This window comes from Sinocyclocheilus rhinocerous, unplaced genomic scaffold (assembly GCF_001515625.1).
Source record: "Sinocyclocheilus rhinocerous isolate Xijiao unplaced genomic scaffold, SAMN03320098_v1.1 scaffold4226, whole genome shotgun sequence".
Classification (NCBI taxonomy): Eukaryota; Metazoa; Chordata; class Actinopteri; order Cypriniformes; family Cyprinidae; genus Sinocyclocheilus; species Sinocyclocheilus rhinocerous.
The window spans coordinates 8,682-35,247 of record NW_015656248.1 but is presented as its reverse complement, the minus strand read 5'-3'; the positions used below and the strand labels follow the sequence as shown (position 1 = coordinate 35,247).

At 38.3% G+C, this 26,566-nt stretch overlaps 4 protein-coding genes across 5 annotated transcripts in view; 2 read left to right on the top strand and 2 right to left on the bottom strand.

Moving 5' to 3' along the window:
- Window positions 1–2,873, top strand: part of LOC107719925 (methylcrotonoyl-CoA carboxylase beta chain, mitochondrial-like) — a 12,558-nt gene extending 9,685 nt beyond the window's left edge. The window contains exons 13-17 of the mRNA XM_016527477.1: window positions 843–909; window positions 1,264–1,420; window positions 1,548–1,662; window positions 1,833–1,918; window positions 2,520–2,873. Coding sequence (XP_016382963.1) covers window positions 843–909; window positions 1,264–1,420; window positions 1,548–1,662; window positions 1,833–1,918; window positions 2,520–2,637 — 543 coding nt within the window. The 3' untranslated portion in view covers window positions 2,638–2,873. The remainder of the gene's footprint in view (window positions 1–842; window positions 910–1,263; window positions 1,421–1,547; window positions 1,663–1,832; window positions 1,919–2,519) is intronic.
- Window positions 2,874–3,467: 594 nt separating this feature from the next.
- Window positions 3,468–4,401, bottom strand: hspb11 (heat shock protein, alpha-crystallin-related, b11). The gene is made up of 5 exons (XM_016527489.1): window positions 4,208–4,401; window positions 3,988–4,094; window positions 3,851–3,919; window positions 3,729–3,772; window positions 3,468–3,639 (listed from the first exon to the last, which is right to left on the bottom strand). The coding sequence occupies exons 1-5, from the start codon at window positions 4,297–4,299 to the stop codon at window positions 3,547–3,549; spliced, it is 405 nt and encodes a 134-aa protein (XP_016382975.1). The 5' UTR covers window positions 4,300–4,401; the 3' UTR covers window positions 3,468–3,546.
- A 1,938-nt stretch (window positions 4,402–6,339) lies between these two features.
- Window positions 6,340–9,738, top strand: LOC107719932 (survival motor neuron protein 1-like). Of its 2 annotated transcripts, XM_016527487.1 has the most exons (9): window positions 6,340–6,486; window positions 6,751–6,822; window positions 6,931–7,050; window positions 7,137–7,334; window positions 8,757–8,918; window positions 9,049–9,123; window positions 9,249–9,359; window positions 9,457–9,523; window positions 9,656–9,738. In XM_016527487.1, exons 1-8 carry the CDS (start codon window positions 6,439–6,441, stop codon window positions 9,511–9,513), a joined length of 843 nt encoding a protein of 280 aa, XP_016382973.1. In that variant the 5' UTR covers window positions 6,340–6,438; the 3' UTR covers window positions 9,514–9,523; window positions 9,656–9,738. The 2 variants fall into 2 exon arrangements, with proteins under 2 accessions (XP_016382973.1, XP_016382974.1); XM_016527488.1 differs by lacking the exon at window positions 6,751–6,822.
- Window positions 9,739–11,377: 1,639 nt separating this feature from the next.
- Window positions 11,378–23,925, bottom strand: LOC107719931 (nitric oxide synthase, inducible-like). Its single transcript, XM_016527486.1, has 26 exons — window positions 23,861–23,925; window positions 23,634–23,764; window positions 23,441–23,554; window positions 22,672–22,820; window positions 22,068–22,230; window positions 21,879–21,970; window positions 17,419–17,560; window positions 17,132–17,271; window positions 16,817–16,991; window positions 16,626–16,727; window positions 16,266–16,460; window positions 15,715–15,797; window positions 15,476–15,620; window positions 15,275–15,379; window positions 14,720–14,769; window positions 14,452–14,626; window positions 14,224–14,344; window positions 14,030–14,108; window positions 13,759–13,949; window positions 13,474–13,640; window positions 13,144–13,354; window positions 12,945–13,032; window positions 12,710–12,831; window positions 12,350–12,498; window positions 11,990–12,184; window positions 11,378–11,877 (listed from the first exon to the last, which is right to left on the bottom strand). Exons 2-26 carry the CDS (start codon window positions 23,691–23,693, stop codon window positions 11,839–11,841), a joined length of 3,252 nt encoding a protein of 1,083 aa, XP_016382972.1. The 5' UTR covers window positions 23,694–23,764; window positions 23,861–23,925; the 3' UTR covers window positions 11,378–11,838.
- Between the last annotated feature and the right edge of the window lie 2,641 nt (window positions 23,926–26,566).

Here is a 26,566-nt window from a genome sequence, read left to right as displayed (position 1 = left end):
GTGTGTGTGTGAGAGAGAGAGAGCGAGAGAGACAGGGTCACATCGCAGTGGAGTCAGCTGTCTTAACCGTGGCTTGTGTACTGCAAACACATATTCATCACTGTGTCTGTCACGAGACTCTGTTCTCCTTTCGGGCTCTGTCTTTACATTTATTTTGAAAGATGAAGCTCGTGATTATGGTAAGGGGCGTTACATTTCCGACGAGTGCTTGCGGTGTTCGGCCAATCACAATGCATTGGGTCAGCTGGCCAATCAGAGCAGTCTGCTCTGATTGGCCAATCACAATGCACTGGGTCAGTTGGCCAATCAGAGCAGACTGCGCTTGTCGGAAGGAGGGACTTTGTAGAAAACGAAGCGTTTGAGAGAGGCGGGGCATATAGGACCTACAATAATGTACAGTATTTGAAAAATAATGTGTTTTTTGAACATTAAAGCATGTCAACATATTCTGTTACACCAAATACAAAATAATGATCTTTAAAAAAGCATCATATGACCCCTTTAAAGTATAAATATGCAGAAATTGTGTCTTTTGTTGTTGTTGTTTTTTCTGGTGAAAAAATGTATAAAATATGCTAATTTTCATAAAAATATCCAGAATTTAATGTGAATAAAATAAAAATCACCAAAAAATAATTAAAAAACCTACATAAAAAATTTGGGGAAAAAAAATATATAAAAATGGACCAATATAAGCTTTCTGGACCAAAAATAAAATTAGTGTAATTTTTGGCCTTCAGGTCATTTTGACCCGCGAGGGACACTTTTGTTATAGGTTCGGGAGGGACGGATGAGGGTTTGAAATGATTGTTTGCTTTTCTTTTCTTTTTTTTTTTAAATAGGGAACGCATTTCATTGAGCTTTGCTGTCAGCGAAACATTCCACTGCTATTTCTTCAAAATATTACAGGTCAGTATGTATAGTTCATCCCAGTGCATACATACAGTGTTACAATACAGTGCTCTGATACTGAATGAGTCAACAGAGAATCGTATGTGTGTGCCTAGTGCAGGGGTAGGCAAGTTCGGTCCTAGAGAGCCACAGTCCTGCAGAGTTCAGCTCCAACCCTGAAAACAAAACTCACCTGCCTATAGCCTTAGTAATCCTGAAGACATTGATTAGCTTGTTCAGGTGTGTTTGATTAGGGTTGGAGCTGAACTCTGCAGGACTGCGGCTCTCTAGGACCGAACTTGCCTACCCCTGGCCTAGTGAAATTACCACTGCCATTAACATCGTGATGTTGTCTTTCCCTGTTTTTACCAGGCTTCATGGTTGGCAGGGAGTATGAGGCCGGGGGTATTGCTAAAGATGGAGCTAAAATGGTGACAGCTGTGGCCTGTGCCAATGTGCCTAAGATTACTGTCATCATTGGAGGATCGTATGGAGCAGGGAACTATGGCATGTGTGGCAGAGCTTATGGGTAAGCTTTATTATTAGTGAACTTACTGCTCAAAGGCACAACTCTAAAAACATGCTGAAGGTGTCCAGTTGACTGAACAGCTCAAGATAAAGTACCTCATTAAAGTGACTGCGTGTCCACCTCACAGCCCCAGGTTCCTGTACATGTGGCCTAATTCCCGGATCTCTGTGATGGGAGGGGAGCAGGCAGCCACAGTGCTGGCTACAATAACTAAGGATCAAAAAGCCAGGGAAGGAAAAGAGGTAAAACAAAAAAAAAGAAAAACAAAGCAAATTTACTGAATTTATGAATCTTTTATAGGGAAATTGGGAAATTAAGTTAGATGTTTTACAGTTTATTTTTCTGAGAGTTAAAAAGGCATATAGTTTATATATCTTGGCTAACTTTTAACACATTTTTGGTTATTTTCCAGTTTACAGCAGAGCAGGAAGCTGCAATGAAAGAGCCAATTATCAAACGCTTTGAGGAGGAGGGAAACCCATATTATTCCAGTGCCAGGTGACTAGTTAAACATGTATGTTTAGTGAAGTGAAAGTGATGTGTGTCCAAGTATGGTGTCCCATACTCTGAATTTGTGCTCTGCATTTAACCCATCCAAGTGCACACACACAGCAGTGAGTGGTGAACACACACACACACACCCGAAGCAGTGGGCAGGCATTTTTGCTGCGGCGCCCGGGGAGCACTTGGGGGTTCGGTCTCACTTCAGTCGTGGTATTGAAGGTGGAAGAGAGCACTGTCCATTCACTCCCCCCACCTACAATCCCTGCCGGTACCGAGACTCAAACCATTAGGCCACGACTGCCCCCATCACAACTGATGTTTAAATTGTGTGTTACATAAAATGCCCGCAATTTATTATTTTTTTGCTTTAATGTGTAATGCACTACTGTTTTTTAAATTTTGGGGTCAGTAAGATTTTTTATGTCTTTGAAAGACATTTATTTCTTAAAAAAAAAATTTACTGGTGCCAAACTTTTAAACAGTACAGTATGTGTCATTATTAGACAACACGGTCATATAAATGAGTTATTCCTACTACTCCCCTCCTGTGTAATGTCTAATTTTCACGTTTGTTGCACTTCCTCCTAATACCTAGATTGTGGGACGATGGGATCATTGACCCCGCTGACACTCGTCTCGTCCTAGGCCTGAGTCTGAGTGCTGCTCTCAACGCCCCCTCACAGAAAACACGCTTCGGTGTCTTCAGAATGTAAATCTGGTTTTGTAAAGATTAGAAAATTTTAATTAAATCAGTTTTCTCTGTCTTTTGGGCAGTACACACTAACTTTATAGACTTGTGTTTTGTCTTTGTATGTTTGACAACAGTAAAATCTTTAAAGCCTGTCATTGAGTGATGTGTCTCATATGTTGTGTGGCTTTCTGGTTGTTTTGTACCCTTAATACATAAAACAGTAAATCATCACAAAATATTATCTGGTGTAAGAACATGAAAGAAAACATCTTAAGATGTCATTTTGAAAGGAATAAGCATTGTAAGTGTACCTGTAGTTTTTTTTTTTTTTTTTTTTACAAACCATGGTTCTGTACCATATAAATGTACTTATACAATATGAATGCACTACTCAAATACCAAAAACACTTTTTAATTTCCAAACTTCTATTTACCACTGTTACACTTCAGAGTTTCATTAAATTCCTCATGTGGGACAAACTGGCTACCAATTTGTTTCCATGATTCAATCCACACTGCCAATAATTCAAAGTCAAAGGTATTATTCTTTAAATACATAATTACAATAAAACCCTACCAAACTTAATTTTAGTTTGGGTTTTAGTATTTTTTTTAAATGTCTTTTTGTCATTTGTTTTGTTCTTTAATGTTTCTGTTTTGCTTTTTTATATGTTTTAGTAAATTTGTACTTTAACTTATTTTATTTCAGTTAGCTGCCATGGCAACATTTCTAAGTTTCGTTTTTCATTTAATATTTCAGTTTTATTTCAGCTTTATTTACTTAACTTTTTATATATATTGTTTAACTGGAGCACTGGAGGAGACTTACATATCAAACAATAGAAATTAGGGGAATGTTTATTTGTTAAGAAAATATTCAGTGATCCACTTTGGTTACTTTGTGTGAAGGACATGGCAGATGGAGATTTTCTCATGATTGTACACTAATTTTGTGTACAGAGACAAAATGGTCATACCCAGATAGTATGAGAAACCGCAAATGTGTTGTATTTGATACATTTACCTGAAGAGAAAAAAAGAAAAAAAATGTGAGGTCTTGGTTTTGAGTGTCTTACTGTATCCGAAGATTCAAATCGTTGAAATGTAACTCACAGAAACATCATTGGCCTGTAGGCTGCTCTCTGTGTGCTCAAACTCTGAAACAAACAATATTCACGTGAATAACACTCAAAGGATCAGTGGATGGAAAATAGCACGTGTAGTTTCAGACTTACCTGTGTCTGCAACTGCTTCAAATTTATCAGCATCGTCTGATGTACCTTTTTCTATTCTCAGCCTTTTAACTGAAATGATATATAAATGTAAAGACACGGATCGCGTTGCATAAGGATATTTGTATTTATACACTTACTGTTGTAACTGTGAATGGAAACAGTGAAAATGTTCATGTTATCTGGGAAGCGGATAATAAACTCTTGTGGAAACATGCCAGTTGAAATCCAGAACGTCTCAGTTTTTCTATAGAAATAAATAAATGAATTATAAGTTAAAGCGAAATATATTTGTTTAGTGTTTTGACAACATTAGCTAAGTTAGCTGGCTCTCCTTCCAGCTTTTAGCAATCTACAGACCCGTCGATAATGTTCTCCGGTGGGTGATTCTCATCGCTCGACGTAGCCAGCACGACCTGCGCTCCGTATGAACATAAAGCAGCGTCCAGCATTGTGAATTTTAGATATTGGCATGCAGAAATATGCCAGAGTCAGGAATTTTCACGCGGAGGCAATTTGAGTTGCTAAGCAACAGGTAAACCCGACGTGTCGCAGCCGACTAATTTTCGCGAATCGGTTCATTTGAACAGTTCGTTGCAAAGAACCGGTTCGAAATACTCGGATATTCTATTTTTATTTCTATTATATTTCTATTTTTATTTCAGGGATGGGCAACTGTCGGCCCGCAGTGTCTTTTAGTCGGCCCGCTGGATTATATTAGACTCGGATGATCGGTTTTGAAAACGTTTGAAATATAAGCCTACGGAACTATTGCTTTTCAGTTTATGAAGATAATAACTCCAACCAGGAGAGGTCGCTAGTTTCCAGCCGCTTCCCGTATTAATTACAGCGTAAATGTACTCTAATCTGAACATTCACTTTCATTAACATTCATTAGCAAAAAATAAATGTAAAAAATTGACAATGAAAATCGTATTTTCCAGTCAAAATGGTAAATGTATGACCTTTTTACCAAGTTCAAAGGGATACCCATATTTTTGGAGTTTGGAAACCGTGATTAACTTTCACCACTGCTCACAAAGAAGTATGAAAGACGCCAGAGTTGCACTTACCTCAAAGTTCAAAGGTAAAATGCATAGTCAACATTATGTTCTTAGGGTTTTCGCGGGTCCTTAAAAATTCTTCAATTTAATTGTATCACATTTAAGGCCATAACAACTCTTAAATGGTCCAAGAAAGTCTTAATTATGATTTCGAGAGGTCTTAAATTTGGGGACGGAAAGACGAGAATTGCGATGTGATGATTAAACTTCAAAAAGCATGATTTCATTAAATAAATATGAGCGCCGGCATGTTTCAAAGTCTGCTGCTTTGTGTACCTTCTGCTGTTACCGGTGAAACCACTTTATTTCTGCCGTTCCAAAAGCGCCTCCTGCTGGCAGAGAATGAATGTGCATTTTCAATCAGCCCTTCTGCTGTCTTTGTTATGAACAATGCGAAAATCGACACGTTTTAAATGTGAACCGGTGGATCAACAAGAAGTTAATGCATTATAAAAATCTACACAATTAAGACACTAAGATATATTTATATGTTCTTTAATTAATATAGCAATTGATTGATAATAACTGTTTAAATTAATATAATAATTGATATTTTTGACTAATCCCTTATCTTAAAAAATGTTTAAAGGCTGAAATGTGTTTATCATTTTAAAAAACTTTTTGTTTTTGTGAAAACCTGTAGGCCTATCTGAACTGTAAATCATGCTTTTTACAGTCATTTTACAGTTTAATATGTTACCATATAGACCAGATATAGACATTTCCCTACCTCGCTCATATGGTATTAATTTTATTTGTGCATGTCTTAAAAAGGTCTTAAAAAGCCTTAAATTTGTTTTTTTAAATCCTGCAGATAACCTGTTATAGGCCTATTGTGGTACCATTTGGAATAACTTTTTGAATAAGCACTTTTTTTAACTGTTCTCTTCGGTTGTGTTGAAAATGTTATGTGGGCCACCAATCAAAAATAGGACCTCTGTACATTTGTTTGTTGCAAATTTACAGACAATGCAATTGAGATGTTTACATTGTCTTGTTGGGGTAACTGCAACAACTGACAACAAAGTTTCTTAATTTAATTAGCATAACTGCACAATTAAGTTTTATAGTTAATAAACTCTTTAAAACAAATTTCATGTATCACAGTTCATTGCAGCCGTGATTAGTTCATAAACATGACGTAATTTAGAAACGCAATATCGCACTGATTTACATATTGACTAAAGTTTTTGCACATTGTAACGTAAAAGCTGTTTATGAAAACCAACTGTTTCGTATGCGTGTGATTTATATATTACTCAAGTAATAAAACACCTTACAGTATGTTTTATTTGTTAACGGTACTCAACGCATTAGTAATCGAACTTCTGAAAGTACAGTTGTCCTGAACGAATCCTGAATGAATCGATCACAGCGTTTTTAGATCCGTTTGTTGAAAAGATTCGACTCAAAAGAACGGGCATCGTTAGTGTCGCATGATTTGAGCGTCATCAGCAGTTGGCGTACATCAGTGGCGCACGTTGCACTTGTGAAATATTGCTTTACGGTTTTAAATAATAAATTCCCATGGCGAATGGTGCGGAAGAAGTCATATTTTGTCGTGGGACGGTTCAAGTGAGTATTAAACCATTTAAAAAGACATTCGATTGAGCTACTCTGGCTTGTGTTTTAGATTCGAGAAAATAGCAGATTGTTTTGCTCGTCAGCTAGCATTTTGTTAACTGCACATTAAAAGTCCAGTCCGACATTTCTATTTTGCGGTGCTTTTGTTTTGTGGTTTTGGTCTTAAAGTCAGTTGGAGTAACAACGTCTGAGAAATATGTTAGCATAAAGCATTCAGCAGAGTTCATTGGCCAGTGATCTCTTTCCTCTTTTCAGAGTGATGATTCTGATATTTGGGATGATACAGCTTTAATTAAAGCATACGATAAAGCGGTTGTGTCGTTCAAGGTAAATAACGCTTAAAAGACATGCGACCATTGCATTTTACTTTTGCTTCTTCAGTAATCCCGATGTTGTTTTTCTCTATGCTTCTGCTCCTCCTCCTTTCCCCAACAGAATGCATTAAAAGGAGAGGATAATGTGACACCACACAAAAAAGTTAACCCTGGGAAGAAGCGGAAAAACAACAAAAAGAGTAAAAGCAGAAAAAGATGTAATGCAGCACCTGATAAAGAGGTAATGGTGAATAGTGTCAGTACTTATTGATTTGAAGGATCCAAATAATACAGGCCAATGTAGATGAACTGAAATGTGTTATACAGTGGCAAGTTGGAGACACCTGTTATGCATTCTGGTCTGAAGATGGCAACTTGTATGTTGCTACGATTTCCTCAATCGACCAGGAGAAGGGCACCTGTGTCGTCTGTTATACTGACTATGGTAATGAGGAAGAGCAGAACCTCAGTGACCTTCTGACAGAGGCTTCAGATTTGGATGAAGACACTCAAAAAACAGCAGATGTATGTAGAATGTGACACTGCTTTTAATTAGACACTCTAGTCATTTGAGGGATTTAAGAAATTGTTCACCCAAAAATGAAAATTTGCAGAAATGTATTTACCCTCAGGCCATTCAAGAGTTTTTTTCATCGAAACAGAAGTTTAGCAATATATCACTTGCTCACCAAGCGATCCTCTGCAGTGAATGGGTGCCGTCAGAATGAGAAACCAAACAGCTGATAAAAACATCACAATAATGTGCACGATAGGGCTGCTACAACTAATCGATAAAATCGATTATGAAAATCATCGTCAACGATTCTCATTATCGATTAATCGGGTCTGCCCACAGTGCACGTCCAACGGAGTTTACATACTTGTCCAACTTCAGCCGGTCGCGTCAAATTAAAGCACTGAATTACTTATTTCTATGGACATAATGCATCTAAAATAGTGGAGGAAACAGAATGAGATGCTGCAGGAGAGTTACGTGATCCAAGCTGCCCAAAACATGAGAATTCTTTATTTTAAGCTTTAAGCTAATGCATTAGCGTAATGTCTTGCCCAGTCAGGCGCTTTAACAGATGTTAAGCACTATGTTTTCATAGCATTCAGTTGGAACGTTTGTTTTAAGGACATTGGGCAGAATGTGGAATAGTGTGTTTTTTGTCAACAAAATAAAAAAAGAATGTTTTTTGTTTTTAATCCGATTAATCGAACAAATTATCGACCAACTAATCGATTATCAAAATAATCGTTTGTTGCAGCCCTAGTGCACGACTCCAGTCCATCAATTAACATCTTGTGAAGCATAAAAGCTGCATGTTTGTAAGAACAAATTAAGGTGTTTTTAACTTTAAACCATCGCTTCTGGCCAAATCCATAGTACCGCTTCTTCCAGTGAAGAAGAGGAAAAATCTCTGAAAAGAGAAAACAGAAATCTCCTGTTCTCTCACAACAAAATCTACCAGCATATTTGTTTGGAACTGTTTTTGCTTGTAAGCGGTGCTTGTTCTGTCTATATTTCTCTCCTAATTCAGGTGACGCAACTGTTTCACTGGAGAAAGCAATATTATGGATAGAGGACTTGTATTTTACCCAGAAGCAGTGATTTGAAGTTAAAAATGTCTTGATGATGGATTTACTACAAACATGTAGCTTTCCACTTCAAAAGTAATGATAATTGATGGACTGGAGCCGTGTTGTGGATTATTGTGATGTTTTTTATCAGCTGATTGAACGCTCATTCACTGCAGAGGATCTATTGATGAGCTAATGATGTACTGCTAAATTTCTCCAAATCTGTTCTGATGAAGAAACAAACTCATCTACATCTTGAATGGCCTAACAGGGAGTACATTTTTATCAGGATTTCATTTTTGGGTGAACTATTCCTTTAATAATGCGGTTGTATAATATTGCTTTTCATTTGTCTAATTGCAGGTCAAAGAGGCTGAGTCTTCGACAGAAGAGAGTGATCGATCTTTTACTCCACGGCAGTCCGGTCATCAGAAGCACAAATCTAAAGGCAGATCTCCCATGGGGCCTCCATCATGGGTTCCTGGTTTCCCACCTGGACCCCCACCAGGACCTCATTTCCAAAAGGTGAATATTGAACGCTGTGACGCTCTCTTTTCTTGTTATAAAAGGCAGTATTCAACATTGCAAAGTGATTCATTAGCTTGTCAGTTAAGTGGTTTTTATATTGCATCACACAAAATACTGTTTTCTCCAGATGGATGGTGGACGATCAGAAGGTCCTGGACCTTTCTTCCCTGGATGGCCTCCCATGATTCCACCTGGTCCCCCAGTAAGAACCAGCTGGAAATAAACATATTCTTACAGGAAAAGTGATCTAGTAATGGCATTTTAAGAAGCACATACAGCTTTTTATAGGAGCAAATCAACTAAAATGTGAAATTATTGTTGGTCCAGATGATCCCACCACCTCCACCAATGAGTCCAGACTCTCTAGAGGATGATGAAGCTTTGGGCAGTATGCTTATTTCCTGGTACATGAGTGGCTATCACACGGGATACTATTTGGTACAGTTTACTATTTGGAACTTCTTGCCATTCACAAGTGTCTTTTCATGCACCTGGTTTTTTTCAATCAAAGCTCAAACTCTTGTCTCGTTCACAGGGTTTAAAACAAGGTCGTAGAGAGGCTGCAGCATCTAAGAAGTCACATCGGAAATAAAGATCCAGCGGTTGTTTTTTTTGTTTGTTTTTTTAGAGATTTATTTTTTACATTGTGTTGGTAAATTTTTAACTTTTACATATTGCTTTGAGTATCCAAATTTCTAGTTTAGGTTTACTGAATTACCTTTTTTCCATTATAGAGCGGAATATGAACGTGATGCTGCAGCAGACTTGATTCAGTATTCTATTTTGTATTGTTTGTAAATAAATGAATTAAAAGTAATTGTGCTCTTTTCCAAAGTGTGTTTTTATTAAGAGATCACTTTAATAGAGACTACAAATCATTTTGGTAGCTTGATCAAGCATTACAAGTTTACATTTCATTCAGATTTCATTAGCATTCATTTGCTGCATGTCACTGATGTGGCTGAAGTCAAAAATTCAAGGTCATAGTATCAGGCATTTGTCTAATTTCAACAAGCCCATATAAATTGTAATTTGATTAAATTTTGTATTGTAGATGTGATAACTGTCTAATGCAGGGGTTTTCAACCTGTGGCCAGCCAACCTAACGCCAGCACCTGTTAAGGGGGGCGCGAGCATCAGTTAATTCAGAGACATTCCTTTGAGGATTTATGAATATGAGTTAACAAATTTTTAGCCATCCACTAGGGGGCAATCTGACTCCCACTGCTAGTCGACATTTAGAGCAGAGTTGGCTCGAGGATCAGTTACGCTTATTGACAGTGTAAAATGATTTACGATTAGCCGTGTCGGAAATCCAACCACGGATTGGCATGTTGTTATCTCAGAAACAGGCTAAAAAGTATACTTTATTGTATTTGTAATATATTACCTGTTTTAATAGTACATTGCAAATATACTAACAAAAAATTTACTATCTTTAAATATATAAAAAGTATATTAGCATCATGCTTTTGTCTATTTTCACAATAAAACGTTTAACACGCTTTAAAACAATTGTAATTTAAATACTTAAAGTGTACTAAGTGTACTTAAAGTTGTTCCAATTTAGTACAGAAAAGTACACTAAATACACTTAAAGTTATACTTTAGTATAATTTAATTACAACTAAAATACACTTAGTACAAAAATAGTTGTTCCAAAATAGCACACTTCAAGTTAACTAATCATTAACACACTTGAAGTATACTGACAATTAGTCTGGCTGCAAGTATACTTGGTATACTTTTTTTTTAGGGCTAAACCCTTTTTAGGTGGGTTTCAGCCCCCCTATCTGTCATCTTAGCCCCCCAAAACTATCTTAACGATCAGGCCAGTGCTGCTTCCTCAAGAAAGTTTGTTGGGGGGGTGCGAGTGAAATTAGACAAACTTGGGGGGGCGCATGTCCTAAAAGGTTGAAAACCCCTCTAATGCACTGGTCTTCAACCAAGTGGCTGGTGCTTTAGATGACTTAAATTATTTTAAAAAAGCAATAAATTAAGGTAAAGCAAATATAAATCAAGCTTATTCTTATTTTAATTCTTTTTTTCTTTTAAGAACCAGTTCAGCATCTTCCACTTTCACTTTAGTTCAATCTTGCTAATTCCACTCATCATGTCACATGTCATGATATAAAATGTTTATAACAATTTGTTTCATTTTGTTTGGTTAGTTTTGGTTACTATCGCTGTGTGCCCTGCCTTTGGAACACAACATGGTGTCTTGAAAGAATATGAAGAAATAAGAGATTTACCTTCTACTGTTTGATTACTTATTTAGATGTTGTGTTAAAACAGTATATCTGTTTCATTCATTTGTTTCATTGTGTCTTTAATCGCACTAAATGTTATTTTGCACTGTGATTAGATTTCATTGCACCCCCCACCAACACACACACACGCTTTATCCAAATCTGACTATTTCTTTTTTTTATTTATACAATTAGACATACACATACATTTCATTCTTGACCTAAATCAAATCCATTTCACTATAAATTATCTAAGAAAGATCATTAATAAAATAAAATACAATTATCAAATGCTGGCTGCTTATTGCTTAGAACAATGAAATTGGCATGTCTCAAAAGTCATACAGTACATAGAAGACATTAGAAAATGTCAGAAATATCTTTGAGAAATGAAATAAAAACTAAAGAAATGAGCTCAATAAACTAAAGCCATATATTTTCCTCTTAAAATAGAGCATTTTAAATCACAGAGTCTTGCCCATCATACAATAAGGGTACATATGTAATCATCCTGTTTGTCCATACTGATACAGAGAAGCTATATTTACATCAGTTTAAAACTGTTCAAGAATATACACAGTGAAAGCACATTTGAATCACATTTGAATAGTTAAACGTGCATGTGGTGAAACTGATTTTTCTTTACATGATGCAGCAGATCTCTGCCATTAAGCTCCAAAAATGTCTTCATGGTATCTCTTCTCAGCCTGCCAAAAAAAAACAAAAAAAGATGATGGCATGAGTTCACTGGCCACAAGGCAGTTCATATAAGGACATGAAGATCGAAATAGTGAATCTAAATGCATTTTGAGAGCTCACCTTCATCCTCTCCAGATATTCTCCAGCTTCTGCAATGGCCATGCCTGTTTTACTTGCAAGGATATCCTGCAAAGTGCCAGCAACATCTCGGGCCATGTTCATGCCACCGCAGACATACAGATGACCTGCGTTTTTGTGTAGAACCTCCACGGCTTTTTCAGAGAGCTGCTCCCTCAAGACATCCTGCACATACATCTGCTCCAAACAACACAAGCTTACAGTTACAGACTGAAGGCACCACCTGATCCCAGTGTAAATGTGTTTGATGAATAGAATAGATGGAACTGGATTTTGACACACAAACATAAATAAACATTATTTCTAGTATAATACAGCATGAACGGAACTTCAGAGACGTACCTTTGGTTTACCAGGTTGCCGAGAGTAAGCTGTGTTGACATTGCCCAGAATGCCATCAAGTCGCAACTTCAGTGTTTCTACTTTATACAGATGGTCTGTTTCTGAATCACGACACCCAAATAGCAGTGTCATAGGACTAACTTGCAGACCTAAAAATGAGTCGGTTAAATAAGACAAACTATTTAGGACAAAAGCTTGAAAGATTTGAAAGAGAAACAAGAACTAAAGACAGCTCAAATAAAATGCAGGATACTGTGATAACTGTTTCGGGTAGAACCTCATTGAATCTTAAGACATTACAAGCTTTTTTGGTCTGAACTTCATGAAAACTTAAAAACTAAATTAGGTCGCATAGATTACCTGTCTTTTTCATGTCATGGATGCGCTGTTGCCAGAAGCTGCGGAAAGGAGCAATTCCACTACCAGCTCCTATCAGAATAACTGGAGTGCTGGGGTCTTCTGGGAGATGGAATCCACCTGAGCTGAAATCATGAGCAAGTCAAGTTTTCTATTTTATTAAGATATGGAATACAGAAAGCCAAAATGCCATTTTATTTAAATGAGATATTTATATTCAGCTTTTAACTATCAGTACCGGTGAACAAAGCAGGGAACTGTGTGTCCTCTTTTGATGGTGTTAAGCCATGTGCTGCAGGTGCCAAAATGTAGTGGGCCCTTTCCACCTACAGTAGAACAGAACATTATCCTCATTTATGGTGAAACATGGCTTTTAGTTATATAAGAATTGTCTAATGTCTTTGTTTTGTATGTTTGTTATAGGTGTAGTATCATACCCTGGGTGTGGTACTCCACCACAGATACAGTGAGGTGTAGTTCGTTTGGATGACGGTCCAATGAGGAGCTGACCGAGTACAGACGAGGCTTCAGCAGAGGAAGCTGGCTGAGAAGGAAGGTGGCAGGGACCTTCAGAGAGGGAAATTCTTCGAGCACCTCCAAGAAGGTGGGCCTGTAGAAATCTTTCCATGTAAAGTATTCCTGGAAATCCTAAGGAGAAATGGAGGAATCCTGTAAATGCATCCACTGGAAATATGTGTCATTTCGTACAAAATCATGAACAAGTGCCCCATTTCAATTCTTAAAAAGGACGAATGTAACGCAATTACAGATGCAAGTGCTTCAAGTCGTTTGCGATCCTCTTCTTGACCCGCCACTGTAGAGAGTTTGCGCAGCAGGCTTTGCGAAGGTGGAGTTGTGACATCAATGAAGTATGTAAGAGCATGTGCCAGCGTGCAAGCAGGGATACGTTCATCTGTCAGCCATCTCTTTTCCTCTGAAAGACACCACAGGAAAGATCCATAAAAAATAAGCTTGAATTTTGGGGCTCAACAGAAACACTTCCCAACTATGTTTGTATATTGTTTATTATAGCTGCCATAAGTGATAGTTACCATGGCTAGAGTCTGAAAGGGACTCCAGGTGAAAACTTTGGTTAATTGGAGGGGCATCTGGGAGATGCTTCAAAATACCATCCACCAGCTCTGGAGAATTCTCTGGAAAAATCCCCACATGATCTCCAGGGGCAAAGTTCAAGGCCTCTTTGTTTCCATCTGTCTTCAGCTCAACCAGGATAGTAGAACGACTGAAAAGGGAATAAATAAGTTTAAATAAACAGCGCTGTCAAAAATGTTTACAGGTTTTAGTGAAGTTGTAGAATCAAACCTTGACTGAGCGCACTGCAGTTTCTGCCTTCTTTTCAGCGTCATAGGAAACACAGTTTTAGAGTGAAGAGCAGACAGTGCTGTAAAAACAGAAGATACATCCATATAAATACCGTAAAATCGTGTTTATTGAGGTTTGATAAAACTTTATTGACTGAATTATTAGGGTTTTGATAAGTAGAGGTAGAGGTGTACCTGTAACTCGGTCCAGAGTGCAACTGTCATGCTGCACTCTGTATCTCAGTGGGTCCCAGTCGTCCGACTGTTCCTCAACTGCTTTCAGCTGTTTTTTAATGTTAAACTCCTCACATGCATCCTTAAATTAAAAACACATATGTGTCATTTGTTTGCTATAGTAGTAGCAGATTAATTAGTTGATTCACTGAATCATAATTTCCAAGCACAGAGGGAAACCTCGCCAACCTTAAAAGCAGTGCAAGCCCAGGCAGAGAAAGCTTCGTCCTGCCCATTAAGTTCATCTCCCTCCCCTGTGGCAGTCAGACGCTTGGCCCCCAAGTCAGCAAGCTTGTCATCCACAGCATGGGCAAAGGCACAGAATTGTGGGTACACACGTGAGCCAAGGCCAAACACACTGTACCTGTAGTGAGAAGAGCATGTCAGGGCTTCTGCTCTACAACAGAATATTTACAGGTGATGATAGTGAACATCTTTGCAGTGCTAGGCTACAAACCTGACGGTGTTTTTCAGGTGTTGCAAGTTGAAAAGCTGCTTCTTGAAGCTCTGGGGGAAAGAAAATGATAATAAAATGTGTAGAATTTGCAATGAACCAAGTGTATTGATTTTAATATATTTATAAATGTGACCCTGGACCACAAAACCAGTCTTAAGTCGCTGGGGTGTATTTGTAGCAATAGCCAAAAATACATTGTATGGGTCAAACTTATTGATTTTTCTTTTATGCCAAAAATCATTAGTATATTAAGTAAAGATCATGTTCCATGAAGATATTTTGTAAATTTCCTACTGTAAATATATTAAAACTTAATTTTTGATTAGTAATATGCATGGCTAAGAACTTCATTTGGACAACTTTTTTTTGCACCCTCAGATTCCAGATTTTCAAATAGTTGTATCTCGGCCAAATATTGTCCTATCCTAACAAACCTTATTTATTCAGCTTTCAGATTAAGTATAAATCTCAATTTCGAAAAATTGACCCTTATGACTGGTTTTGTGGTCCAGGGTCACATATTACATATAATTATTTGCAATATTATGACCATACCACTCCATTTCCTGGGCTTTCCCCATTGCCGAAAGTACTGGTGACCACCATCAGAAGGCTCTCTGTCTCAAGCTCACTGAAATCATAGTCCTCCATGCAGACCAGCTATATTAGGAAACAAGAACAAATGTTGCTTTTCATATACTGATCTGGTATTAATGTAATATTTGAAAAGCATTTTTTAAAGACAGCATTTCTTACCCTGGAGTCGAAGGCACGGTTGAGCATGGTGTTCAGTTTTTTGGCAAAGGTCAGTGACTTCCCTGTTTCTGTGGCATAGAGAACAGTGCAGCGCACCCTCTTGGCCATGACTGCTTTGATGAGCATTTGAGAAAAAAACACTGCTCTAAAAAGAAAGAACACAAGTATTTTGATGTTAATGGTAGTTGGCATGAATGTAGTGCAGTGTTGTTTTGTTTGGAGAAGCTGCTGGTCTGTACCTTATGAGTCCTTTGAAGCTGACCTTACATCTCCGAAGACCTTTCTTCTCATCTTTCCACTTGTGTGTTAGCCATGCATCAGCCTTCCAAAACACCACAAATTTACACCGTGTTTACACTGCTAATGTCAAAGTTTTCTTTATAAACACTACCGTTCAAAAGTTCAGTATTGTTTTTAGGTATTGTTTTTGTCTTCAGTGTCACATGATCCTTCAGAAATCATTCTAATATGCTGATTTGCTGCTCAAGAAACATTTCTTCTTATTATGCAACAGTTGTGCTGCTTAAAACTTTTGTGGATACCGTGATTCATCTTTTTCATGACTCTTTGATCAATAGAAAGTTCAAAAGAACAGTGTTTATTTCCAATAGAAATCTTTTGTAACATTATAAATGCATTTACTCTCTCTTGATCAATTGAATGCATTCTTTCTAGATAAAAGTATTAATTTCTTTCAAATGAAAACAAATCTTCAAACTTTTGAACAGTAGTGTATCTGTTATCTGTATCTAAGTTATGTCTGATGATGATTAATCCGAAAGTTTGATACCTGGTAATAGAAGAAGGGGGAAAGGATGTAGTTGAGCATCTCCTGATGGTACACGGGGGTGAGGGAGCCAGACATGGGCGGGACCAACCACACCCAATCAGCTGGACAGCCTCCACGCTGACGAACTTCTGTCTCCAAATGCTGCATGAAAGACTCGCTTGCTGAATGGTGGTCCGTGATGGTGACCTTATTTTTCTGCACACCAATGTAGCAATATGAAGACCAATAAATATATAAATCGCTTTATCATCTTTCCTAAATCTATTTTCATGAATATTATTTCAGAAACTATAACAGTAAGACTGCAGGATCTTGAATCAATATGCATATCAATATTTCTACCATATATTCCATCTTTACCTGGTAGCTATGAATCACTGCAACATTGATAGCCACAAGTGCTTGGTCTTTCCACAATGAAGACAGCTTGCGTGTCTCTAAGCCCATTAGCTGGCCGACCCGCTACAGGACATAAAGTAGAAGCAAAACATCAGTATCAAAAGTTGCGGGATGTGTTATGCTATCATCATGAGACAGTAAGGCCGAACTACCTCCAAAACGTTGTAGCGCTGGCTGTCACAGAAGTCCCTGACTCCAATCTCTGTGCCCATGTACCAGCCATTGAAAGGACATGCTGTGAATTCCAGACCACCAATTTCCATGAGCATGCTGGCCACTGCAGGAATTGCATACCACTTGAGGTTTAGATCTTTGAACCATTCATACCTGAACAAAAGCAGAACATAACACTGTCTGATCACAGAATTTCTGAAACCTCTGGGATATAACTATACAAAACTTGTTACCTCAAAAAATTTAGAAATCAAATATATCCCCCTTTCCCTGGAATGACCCAAATCACTTACTCTGGGTGCTCTATTGGGACCTCCAGGATCAGTTCAGGAGGAATATCAAAAACTTCAGGGTCCTCTCCATTCGCCTGCAGGACCAGTGGAAGCACATCAAATCGACCATACTTTGGTTTCCATCCCAGGTGAATGCACACCTATAGAAATAGTGAACATTTCCAGCAGTTATCATATGTGAATATTTCTTAATAGAGGCAAAGATTCGGTTGGCAAATGCCATTTAAAATTTAAATAAAAAAATATTTTAAAATATTTGCCCTCCTCAATACTTCTATTTTGGTTACCTGTGTAAACTCCACACCTGCTGGGTCTCCAATCACACTACCATCTTCCATCTGATAGCCTGCGTACTTTATAAGCTGACTGTTCCACACACGGAAATCATGCTCTCCGTCTGTTCTTTTAGGGAACACAGTGATGGCAGATCTACCAAAACCAAAAAGAAATGAGCGTTCCTCAATTAATCAAAATCAAAGTCATTGTCATATTTAATGGTACATTTGACTTGGATAAAATCAGTTAATATAGATGCTACCACATAAAGTATATATTTATCTTGACAAAATTGTTTTAAAAAATTTTATAATAAGTGCATAGGGTCCTGTCCTATACTGTGATTCATTTGATCCCTCATGTTCAGACACCTTTAGTAATTTAGCGCACTACCAGGAAACCTTCAATAATGTCCGCGGATGCCAGTAAGTGAAGTTCTCAGCGGTGTGGTGTGCTTGTATACTTTTATTATTTAATTATTATCATTTTACAAGAATGACGTGAAGAGAGCATGCACGGCTGTTGTTTATATTGCTGTGTGTAGCCTGTGGAAGTAAAGTTAGCTGCAGCAAGGAGTGTAGCCATCATTTCAGATTTATGTATTTATTTATTTATTTATTTGATTGATATTTTGTCTAATTGAAAGGTTTTTTTTTATCTCTTATTTTTAATTGGATAAGAAATCAAATACACTGCTGGACAATAACCAATAATTTGTATTCTATAATATTTTTGTCCTATATTTTCCTAATGACAATTTTATGATTGACTTATATAGGCTACTACGAACACTTTTTCCCATTTTTATCACTGAATAAGGCAGGAAAATATTTTATAGTTTCTATATTAAATATGTCAATTAGCACTGAATTATTCATATACTTTATTTATTTATTTCTTGGAGATGACTTGAAAAAACACACATAAACCATATTTTCACAACCGTGTGTTTATTGTCTTTATGTTTCATCAGTCAAAATGTTTCTGCTTTCTATTCAGCTCAGCTACAGCAGATATTGGTTTGCCTACATCGATAGCTGGATGCTTTTGTCCATATTAGGGTTCCCTATCGAGCATTCACTCTACATTGCGAGAATTGCTGTGGGAAATCCTCCCCTTCTCCAATTTCCTGAAACCTTATAGGATAACACCAGTTCAATAAACTGGCGAACTGTCGCTACTTATGCAACTGGCATGCAAATACTGACAAGCTCACGGGCAGTATAAAAAAAGTATAAATCGTAGAAGAAGCACCAGAAGATACTACAACTTCATCACCGCATCCGATGGCACCTTCTGTCGTATTTGCGCCAGCCCCATCGACCTGCTGGACACACACAAGCACTGCATCGCCTCCCTGGGCCTGGCCCATGCTGAGGCTACGTTCTCTGAGTCCAACTGTGTGCTCTGCGTTGACTTGCCGGCACGTGTTTGAGGACTCGGAGGAGCACCGCTCGTGGCCTCATGGGGACGGGGCCCACTGCCGCCAGCGAGCCGCTGGTGGGCCCTCCCCTCCCCTCCCCCAGTCCTTTTCGCTGACAGGAGCCTTCACCCTAGTTTTGCACTGGCTGCTGGGCACAATTGAACACAGGTATTCTCTCCAGTTCAGACACAGACCACTCCATTTCAACGGCGTGACTCTGTCACTGACATTGCATCAAAATGCACCTATTTTGAGACAAGAGGTTCACAGCCTTCTCGCGAAAGCAGCGATGAAGCGAGTCCCTCTTAGCGAGCTCGAGAGCGGGTTTTACAGCCGCTACTTTGTGGTGCCAAGAGAGATGGGGGACTCCATCTGATCCTGTACCTGAGACCCATCAACATAGCACTTCACAAGAGCATGTTCAGGATGACGACTCTGAAGCAGATACTGGCACAGATCCATCCCTGGTTTGCATCTGTAGATCTCAAGGATGCATATTTTCATATTCAGATTGCGTCGCTCCACATGCGCTTCCTGAGTTTCGCTTTCGAGGGCACAGCGTACCAGTATTCAGTTCTCCCACGTGCATGTTCTCGAAGTGCATGGATACAGCGCTTTCCCCTCTCAGAGCGAGCGGTATGCGCATTCTAAATTATCTGGACAATTGGCTGAATTTAGCCCATTCAAGAGATGTGTCATGTGGACATGCTGCTTCGCCATCTAGAGTCCCTAGGGCTGCGTGTGAATATGCAAAAGAGCATGTTCACCCCGAGTCAGACTATAACATATCTGGGCGTGTATTTCAACTCGGTGGAGATGCGAGCTCACCTCTCTCGAGAGAGCACGTAGAGACCCTCTCTTCAGCTCTACACCACTTCAGACCAGGCCAGTCTGTTCCCTTGAGGGAATTCCAGAGGCTCCTAGGACTTACGGCGTCGGCATCATCAGTTTGCCACCTGGATCTTCTGCGGCCGCTACAGTTGTGGTGTGGAGAGCATGGACCGCGGGATATATGCACATCAAGGTCATACACAGCCACAGATTCTCGCAATGTAGAGTGAACGCTCGATAGGGAACGTCTCCGGTTACTGTTGTAACCTTGGTTCCCTGAGAGCAGGAACAAGACATTGCGAAGATCTCCTTGCTCGCTGCTCGATCAGGAATGCAGCATTCAGTCTCAGATTGTGACGCAATTGTCGCTCTCGCCGCATTTATCCTGCCCGCAAGCTTGTCAATACTTGCATGTGATTTGCATATGTAGCGACAATTATCCTATAAGCTTTCAGGTAATTGGAGAAGGGGAGGAGTTCCTACAGCGATTCTTGCAATGTCTCGTTCCCACTATCAAGCCTGGGACACACTGTATGATTTTCGGCTGTCTTAGACGAAAGACTGTCATCGTGGCGATTTCTATGACCGTGGCTCCTAATTGGTGGTCTTATATAATACAGTGAGAGAGGTTCAAAGACAGCTATTGTCACAGTCTTGCGACCAAAGATAGCCTACGTTCATTTTCTGACAGTGTCAGAAATTCAGCATGATCATCGCAGTGTTTGCTGCTACGACTTATGTCTACTGACCAGCCAATAAAAATGCAACATGAAATGGCGTGTTGATCAACACGAAATGACGCCAAAACTTAAAACTGCTTACCTCAAACTCTTTTACCTTCCTCTTTTGCAGCTAGCTCTTTTTTTCAGCACACATAAAAAGTACAACTGCCAAACTGTGATTTGTCATGATCTCAATCATAAAGTGGTCAAATGACCGTGATCCCGACTGTGAAGTGGGGTATGAGTGGTTATGAACGAATAAATTAAACGCATTTGTCCGTGTTTCACTCGGTCTCGAATCGCGCTCGCGGAAAGCGCTTGAGAAACAGTGTCTCTTCCGCGGCTCGGTACGCTTTCAACTCGTTTTTTTAGTCTCGAGCAAGACTGTACAACTTTCACATTACATGATTTTACTGATTTTTACGTAGAAAGGGCGACAGCGCACCGCATTAAAAGAAATGATCATTCATGTTTTCATAACCGCTGGCCAAATTCAAAAACGAAACTAAAATTAAATCGTCTTTGAGAGCAAGGGGGCCCCCTGGTGTTTCGAGGCCCTACGCAGCTTGCGTATTTTGCGCTGATCGGCTCTGAACCGTGATCCTGACTGGTGGGTGCTTTAGTCTAGCCAGCCGCTAAGCTGCCAGTTTTACGCGTTCTTTTCCACTCTCTCTGCAAGGTGATATATTATTTTATGATTATGAATTCATTCTTATGGGTCTGTTCTTTTACATGATCGACATTTTAGGGGGGTTTATCACAAATAAAGTGTTCAATTGGCCGTGATCCCGACTGATTGGTTATTGCCCATGAAAACCTCTATGTGAACACACCTGCACGAATAAAGTGCAGGGGACGAATTTACATTTTATTAAAATTAAATAGGCTATTTATTTTCGTTCTTGCTATTTGATCAATTTTGAGAATTTTAACGGGCGTCGAAGGGGATTTTTTATGTTATAGGCCTATGACTAAAAGCTTTGAAATATTATTATTGCAGTATGTATTTAAAAACACGTAGAGTACCTTAAAAATAGGCTAATTATCACAACTCTGGTAATACTGATTCTATCTTCCTCCGAATTATACTTATCAATCCTGTTTTCCTATCATATAGGCTAATTCAAGAAATGAATACATTCAGAACAGGATTAGAATAGAATTCTATTTTAAATATGACAGAAATATTTATTTTTTTGTACAACAGCAACAGTAGTGTTTACAACAGCAAAGCCGGCATACGCTGTAAACCCAATAATAATAATAAACAATAATAATATCAATTATACAATTCCGTTTCTAATTCCAGAGTTATTAAGAGGTGCAAAGAAAAAAACAATTATTGAACTTTTAAAATTACAATGGTCTTTTCTGTTTCTTTTTCAAAACTGCGTCACGGCATTTGCTATGGTATCAAGACTTTTTGCGCTTATTGACAATAATATACTAGTAACAGAATTGATGATGACTATAGCAATAAATAAATTCAACTTACCTCAAGTTTCCTCCATTGGTGGCATAATTAAGATGAGTACACAAGGCATTAAACATGTCCTTGGCGGTCTTGCACTGACGCGCATCGAAAAGCTGTAGAAGATACTTACTTAGTATAACTTACTTAACCTAACATTGATGTAGCCTATAAGTGCTAGCCATAATGTGCGCGAAAAATAGGCTATCAAACCTGTAAATTGGCCCACTGGATCCTGCCAATGCACCTCGGCGCGTTTCTCCAAGCATGTTTGGCCCCAAAAGCGAGCTCATCTGTAGTGAGTGTGTAGGAGCCAGTCAGGGTGATCTCCAGTGTGACCCTGTCAATTCGAGCCTGGTGCTCCGTTTGATTCGGGCTGCGCAAATGGTAAGAATAGGTTATTCACCTTGTAAAGTAAACCAACTGTCACATTTCCATCCCTGTTTTAAAAGCCGAACGAAATATAATCGTTTCTGTTTTCGTTAATAAAGAGTGAATATTTTATTCTACTTTGACGGGTTCCTGAAACCATAAGAAAACGCTCTCATAATAAAAATGAAAGGCAGTTGATAGGAACTCCACCTCTCCACCCGCACAATCATATCTTAATACGCATGCGTGATGACATAAGCTTGTCAAGAGTGGTTAACTATTTTCAGTCAGACTGGATGGTGAGAGGGTCCCCGTTACATACTGTATAAAATTAAATTTTAAGTCTGACCTACAATATCATTCATTGGAATACTTGCCATGGTTTCATTGTAATGCCATTAAAATAAGCTTATCTTTATTTTTGTACAGAGTACATTGCTCTTACATTTTGAATGATTTGTAGTACTGATCGATAAAATCCAATGCCTGGGTGAGGATGTCATCTGAGGAAGGTGTCATTTTGGAAGGACCATGTATCAGAGTTTTGGGATTCATGATGGAGCCTTCGCAAGTTTTGGAATTGCAGGCCATATTCTGGAGGGGAAAAAAATTCATATGTATTTAAAGTAATTTTTCTTGTTATAAAAGTACGTTTTGCGAAATCAGTAAAACCGCATTCCCATTTGTGACTCTGGACCACAAAACCAGCCATAAGGGTCAATTGAGATTTAATAATGAATAAAGCTTTCCATTGATGTATGGTTTGTTAGGATAGGATAATATTTGGCTGAGATACAACTATTTGAAAATCTGGAATCTGCAAAAAAAAATCTAAATACTGAGAAAATCGCTTTTAAAGTTGTCCAAATGAAGTTCTTAGCAATGCATATTACTAATCAAAAATTAAGTTTTGATATATTTAGGGTCGGAAATTTATAAAATATCTTCATGTAACATGATCTTTACTTAATATCCTAATGCTTTTTGGCATAAAAGAAAAATGTGATAATTTTGACCGATACAATGTTTTTTTTTGGCTATTGCTACAAATATACCCAAGCAACTTAAGACTGGTTTTGTGGTCCAGGGTCACATTTAAATTTTTAGTTGATATTGTAACATCTTACTTTATTGTGTTAAGCTAAAGAACATTGTTCTCTTCAGTTCAAAACTGTTATAAACATGCAGTTATTTTGATAACAATTTAAAGATACCTTAACTGCTCTGTGATGCAGCGTATCTTGGTGGGTCGAGCCATCCGTGTAGTTTCGCAAATGAACAGCAAATGGACATCGAACTGGCCGTTCGACCGACCTTTCCACTTTCAGCTAGAGTTAAAAAATGTATCTGTTAATCAAACTGAAGGACACAATAGATGTCTAGCAAAATATAAGATGGGTTACTAACCTTAGTCTGCACAGTGGGTTTGTCTTTTACAATGGTTGTGGTTCGGGCTTGTTTTCCCATCCTGCTGAAAATATTATTGCTGCCAAATTCTAATAATGTCTATGAGATTTCAGTTACAGTGTTGCTATAACCTGAGATCAAAAACAATGCAGAGTAATTAAGACCTGGTGAAAACAAGTAAAATGCTAAGATAATGAAATAGAAAGAAACAAAAATAAAGTATTTACTTTTTTCAAGTGTACAGTTTCTGTCTCAGTACCTAAACAGCAGTAGTACTCTGTTTCATATTCTGGTATTAACAATCCGATTATATAGTCGTTAAGGATGCACTGGGCGAATCATTGCCTCCTATCACTGCAGGGTGTGAGCTGTAATGGAATCTGTACCAACCCAAATTTCTTGATGCTGAAAAGGGAAGGACCAAAAGAAACTTCCTCAATCTTAAGCAGAATCTTTATTTTAAAAAATGCATTTCCTTTTTCCTTTACTATATAAATAGTACATCTAGCCTAACCAAGTATAGCTCAATTATACCTTTGTGCTTTAAACCCCAAAAGACTATGAAAAGAAAAACACTTATGAACTATATGCTTTCCCCCCAGATTTCCAGCATTGCAGGGCAGGCAAGAGGAAAATTTTGCTGGAAAATAAGAATATTAGATATTAAGCAAATTAGAAATATTTTAAAAAATGATTATGATGTGACTATACGATGATGCTTGCAGGACATTGTTTGAGGGGCACTGTGTGCTACAGTTATGAAAATGTAGTACCCTGCAGCATCTGTCATCAGCGTCGCAATGCAGTTTCCAGTTTGACACTGATGACACTTAACAAATCAAATCACTACCGACTGACAGATCGCCGATGTTTATTTACAATCTACAAGCTCCATAACTTCAGATTGGCTTGGCTGTTGTCCCACTCAGTTCCTGGTCATGCCTACAGACTGATAAACAAGAATTCTTTGAATACACTTGTCCATTAGAGCTGGATTAATGGCAGATGCATTTGAAAATCATTTCCGTGAAAGACATTATCTCTGTATTTATTCTTGAATTGGGCTGCAGAATTTTTCTATCCACAAAAAAGACCATCATTAGACAATGTCATCTGATGATCTCAGACAATATTAAGCAATGAATCTCACCACTGACGTCTTAGATTTGATCTTAGACAAAGGTGTGTTTTGACAAGAAACACGAGTAGGCATACTTTCACCACAAAAGAAAAGCTTATGCATAGGCTTTGTAAGGTAAACTGTGAAGCCATAGCATATTTCTGCTTGCCACATGCCAGTAACCATGTGATGATCCGTTCGCATGTTTATAGCTAAATTATGAAGGTCACTGCTGAAAGCATTATCTTGGTAAAATAAAAACCTGGACTCATGCCCAGTATGTCATGTGTGTATTCTTCATTTGACATATGATGGATTGCTGTTAGGAAATGTATGGAATTATTAATTATAGAATTCATTTTTCATGAAAAGGCTGCCATGGAAAATTAATGTGATGTGGCCTGAAAGATAATTTTCTTACTTACTTGTATCTTCATCTTCCATAATGGTCTAATAATTGTATGTTTTAAACACACTGATGCTTATCATCACCTCATAAATATTGAAATGGCTCACTGATATATTGCAAAGCACAGCATAAATGGCTAATATTATGGATGTGTCTTTCTTTTGTCTGTTCTGTTCTGTTCTGTTCTCTTCTTTTAACTTCAATGTTTATTTTAAATGCACAGTAAACTGAAAATGATCAAGACAGACATTAGGGACTGATAACCTGCCCAATACTGTTAGATATGATAGATAGAACTCTTAAGAAACACTGGAAACTGATGTGAATAGAAAGCTTGCGAAAAGGGTAGAATGGTTTCCCCGAGTTATTTATATGGTCTTATATAAAAGTAACCTATTTTTAGAACAAACTATTTTGAGGAACAAATTTTTTAGGAAAGTCAATTTCCTTGTATGTAATCAACGTAATCATCAATACCTCCAGCAACACCCCGCACTTTGGATCAGTGAAGATAATGTGTGTCAGGTCTTCAGGAAACAAAAGAGAAGGAAAGCACTAGGCCCAGACGGTGTTTCGCCAGCTTGTCTGAAAACCTGTTCTTCTAACCAGCTGGCCCACATCTTTTTACAGATCTTTAACAGATCACTGGAGCAGTGCGAAGTCCCTTCGTGCTTCACATGCTCCACCATCATCCATATTTCAAAGAAACCCCAAATCACAAGACTTAATGACTACAGATCTGTTGCCCTAACATCTGTAGTCATGAAGTCATTTGAGACACTGGTGTTGGGTTATCTGAAGGACATCACTGGACCCTTACTGGACCCCCTGCAGTTTGCTTACCGAGCAAACAGGTCTGTGGATGATGTGGCGAACATGGGACTGCACTTCATCCTGCAGCATCTGGACAAACCGGGGACTTATGTGAGGATCCTCTTTGTGGATTTCAGTTTGGCCTTCAACACTATCATCCCAACACTCCTCCAGATCAAACTAACCCAGCTCTCTGTTCCTAGCTCTATCAGTCAATGGATCGCCAGCTTTCTATAGGCAACAGCTAGTGAGACTGGGGAAATTCATGTCAAACAGCCGCACCAAATCACTCTGGATCTCTCAGACCAAGCCATCTCCTTTTTGAACTTTTGCCGTCTGGCCGGCACTACAGATCACCGAACACCAGGACAGCCAGGCACAAGAAAAGTTTCTTTCCCCAGGAAATCTACCTCATGAACAGTTAAATGCTCTCCCCATTGTGCAATAAAAATATGTGCAATGCCACTTAGTCCATCCCTACATCTTACTCTATTCTATTCCATCTATAGCATACCTGTACATACAATACAAACAAGTCTATTTTTGTTTATATATTTATATATATATATATATATATATATCTTTCTGACT

Excerpts from the sequence above, each read along its gene's own strand:
- LOC107719932 (XM_016527487.1), top strand. The coding sequence starts at position 6,439 with ATGGCGAATGGTGCGGAAGAAGTCATATTTTGTCGTGGGACGGTTCAA. Across the intron at positions 6,487-6,750 it reads TTTGTCGTGGGACGGTTCAA|AGTGATGATTCTGATATTTG; the intron begins GTGAGTATTAAA and ends TCCTCTTTTCAG. Across the intron at positions 7,335-8,756 it reads ACACTCAAAAAACAGCAGAT|GTCAAAGAGGCTGAGTCTTC; the intron begins GTATGTAGAATG and ends GTCTAATTGCAG.
- LOC107719931 (XM_016527486.1), bottom strand. The coding sequence starts at position 23,693 with ATGGGAAAACAAGCCCGAACCACAACCATTGTAAAAGACAAACCCACT. Across the intron at positions 21,971-22,067 it reads TCCAGTGGGCCAATTTACAG|CTTTTCGATGCGCGTCAGTG; the intron begins GTTTGATAGCCT and ends TATCTTCTACAG. Across the intron at positions 16,992-17,131 it reads GTCCCAATAGAGCACCCAGA|GTATGAATGGTTCAAAGATC; the intron begins GTAAGTGATTTG and ends GCTTTTGTTCAG.
- hspb11 (XM_016527489.1), bottom strand. The coding sequence starts at position 4,299 with ATGCTGGACGCTGCTTTATGTTCATACGGAGCGCAGGTCGTGCTGGCT. Across the intron at positions 4,095-4,207 it reads CCGGAGAACATTATCGACGG|AAAAACTGAGACGTTCTGGA; the intron begins GTCTGTAGATTG and ends TTATTTCTATAG. Across the intron at positions 3,773-3,850 it reads TGAAGCAGTTGCAGACACAG|AGTTTGAGCACACAGAGAGC; the intron begins GTAAGTCTGAAA and ends TGTTTGTTTCAG.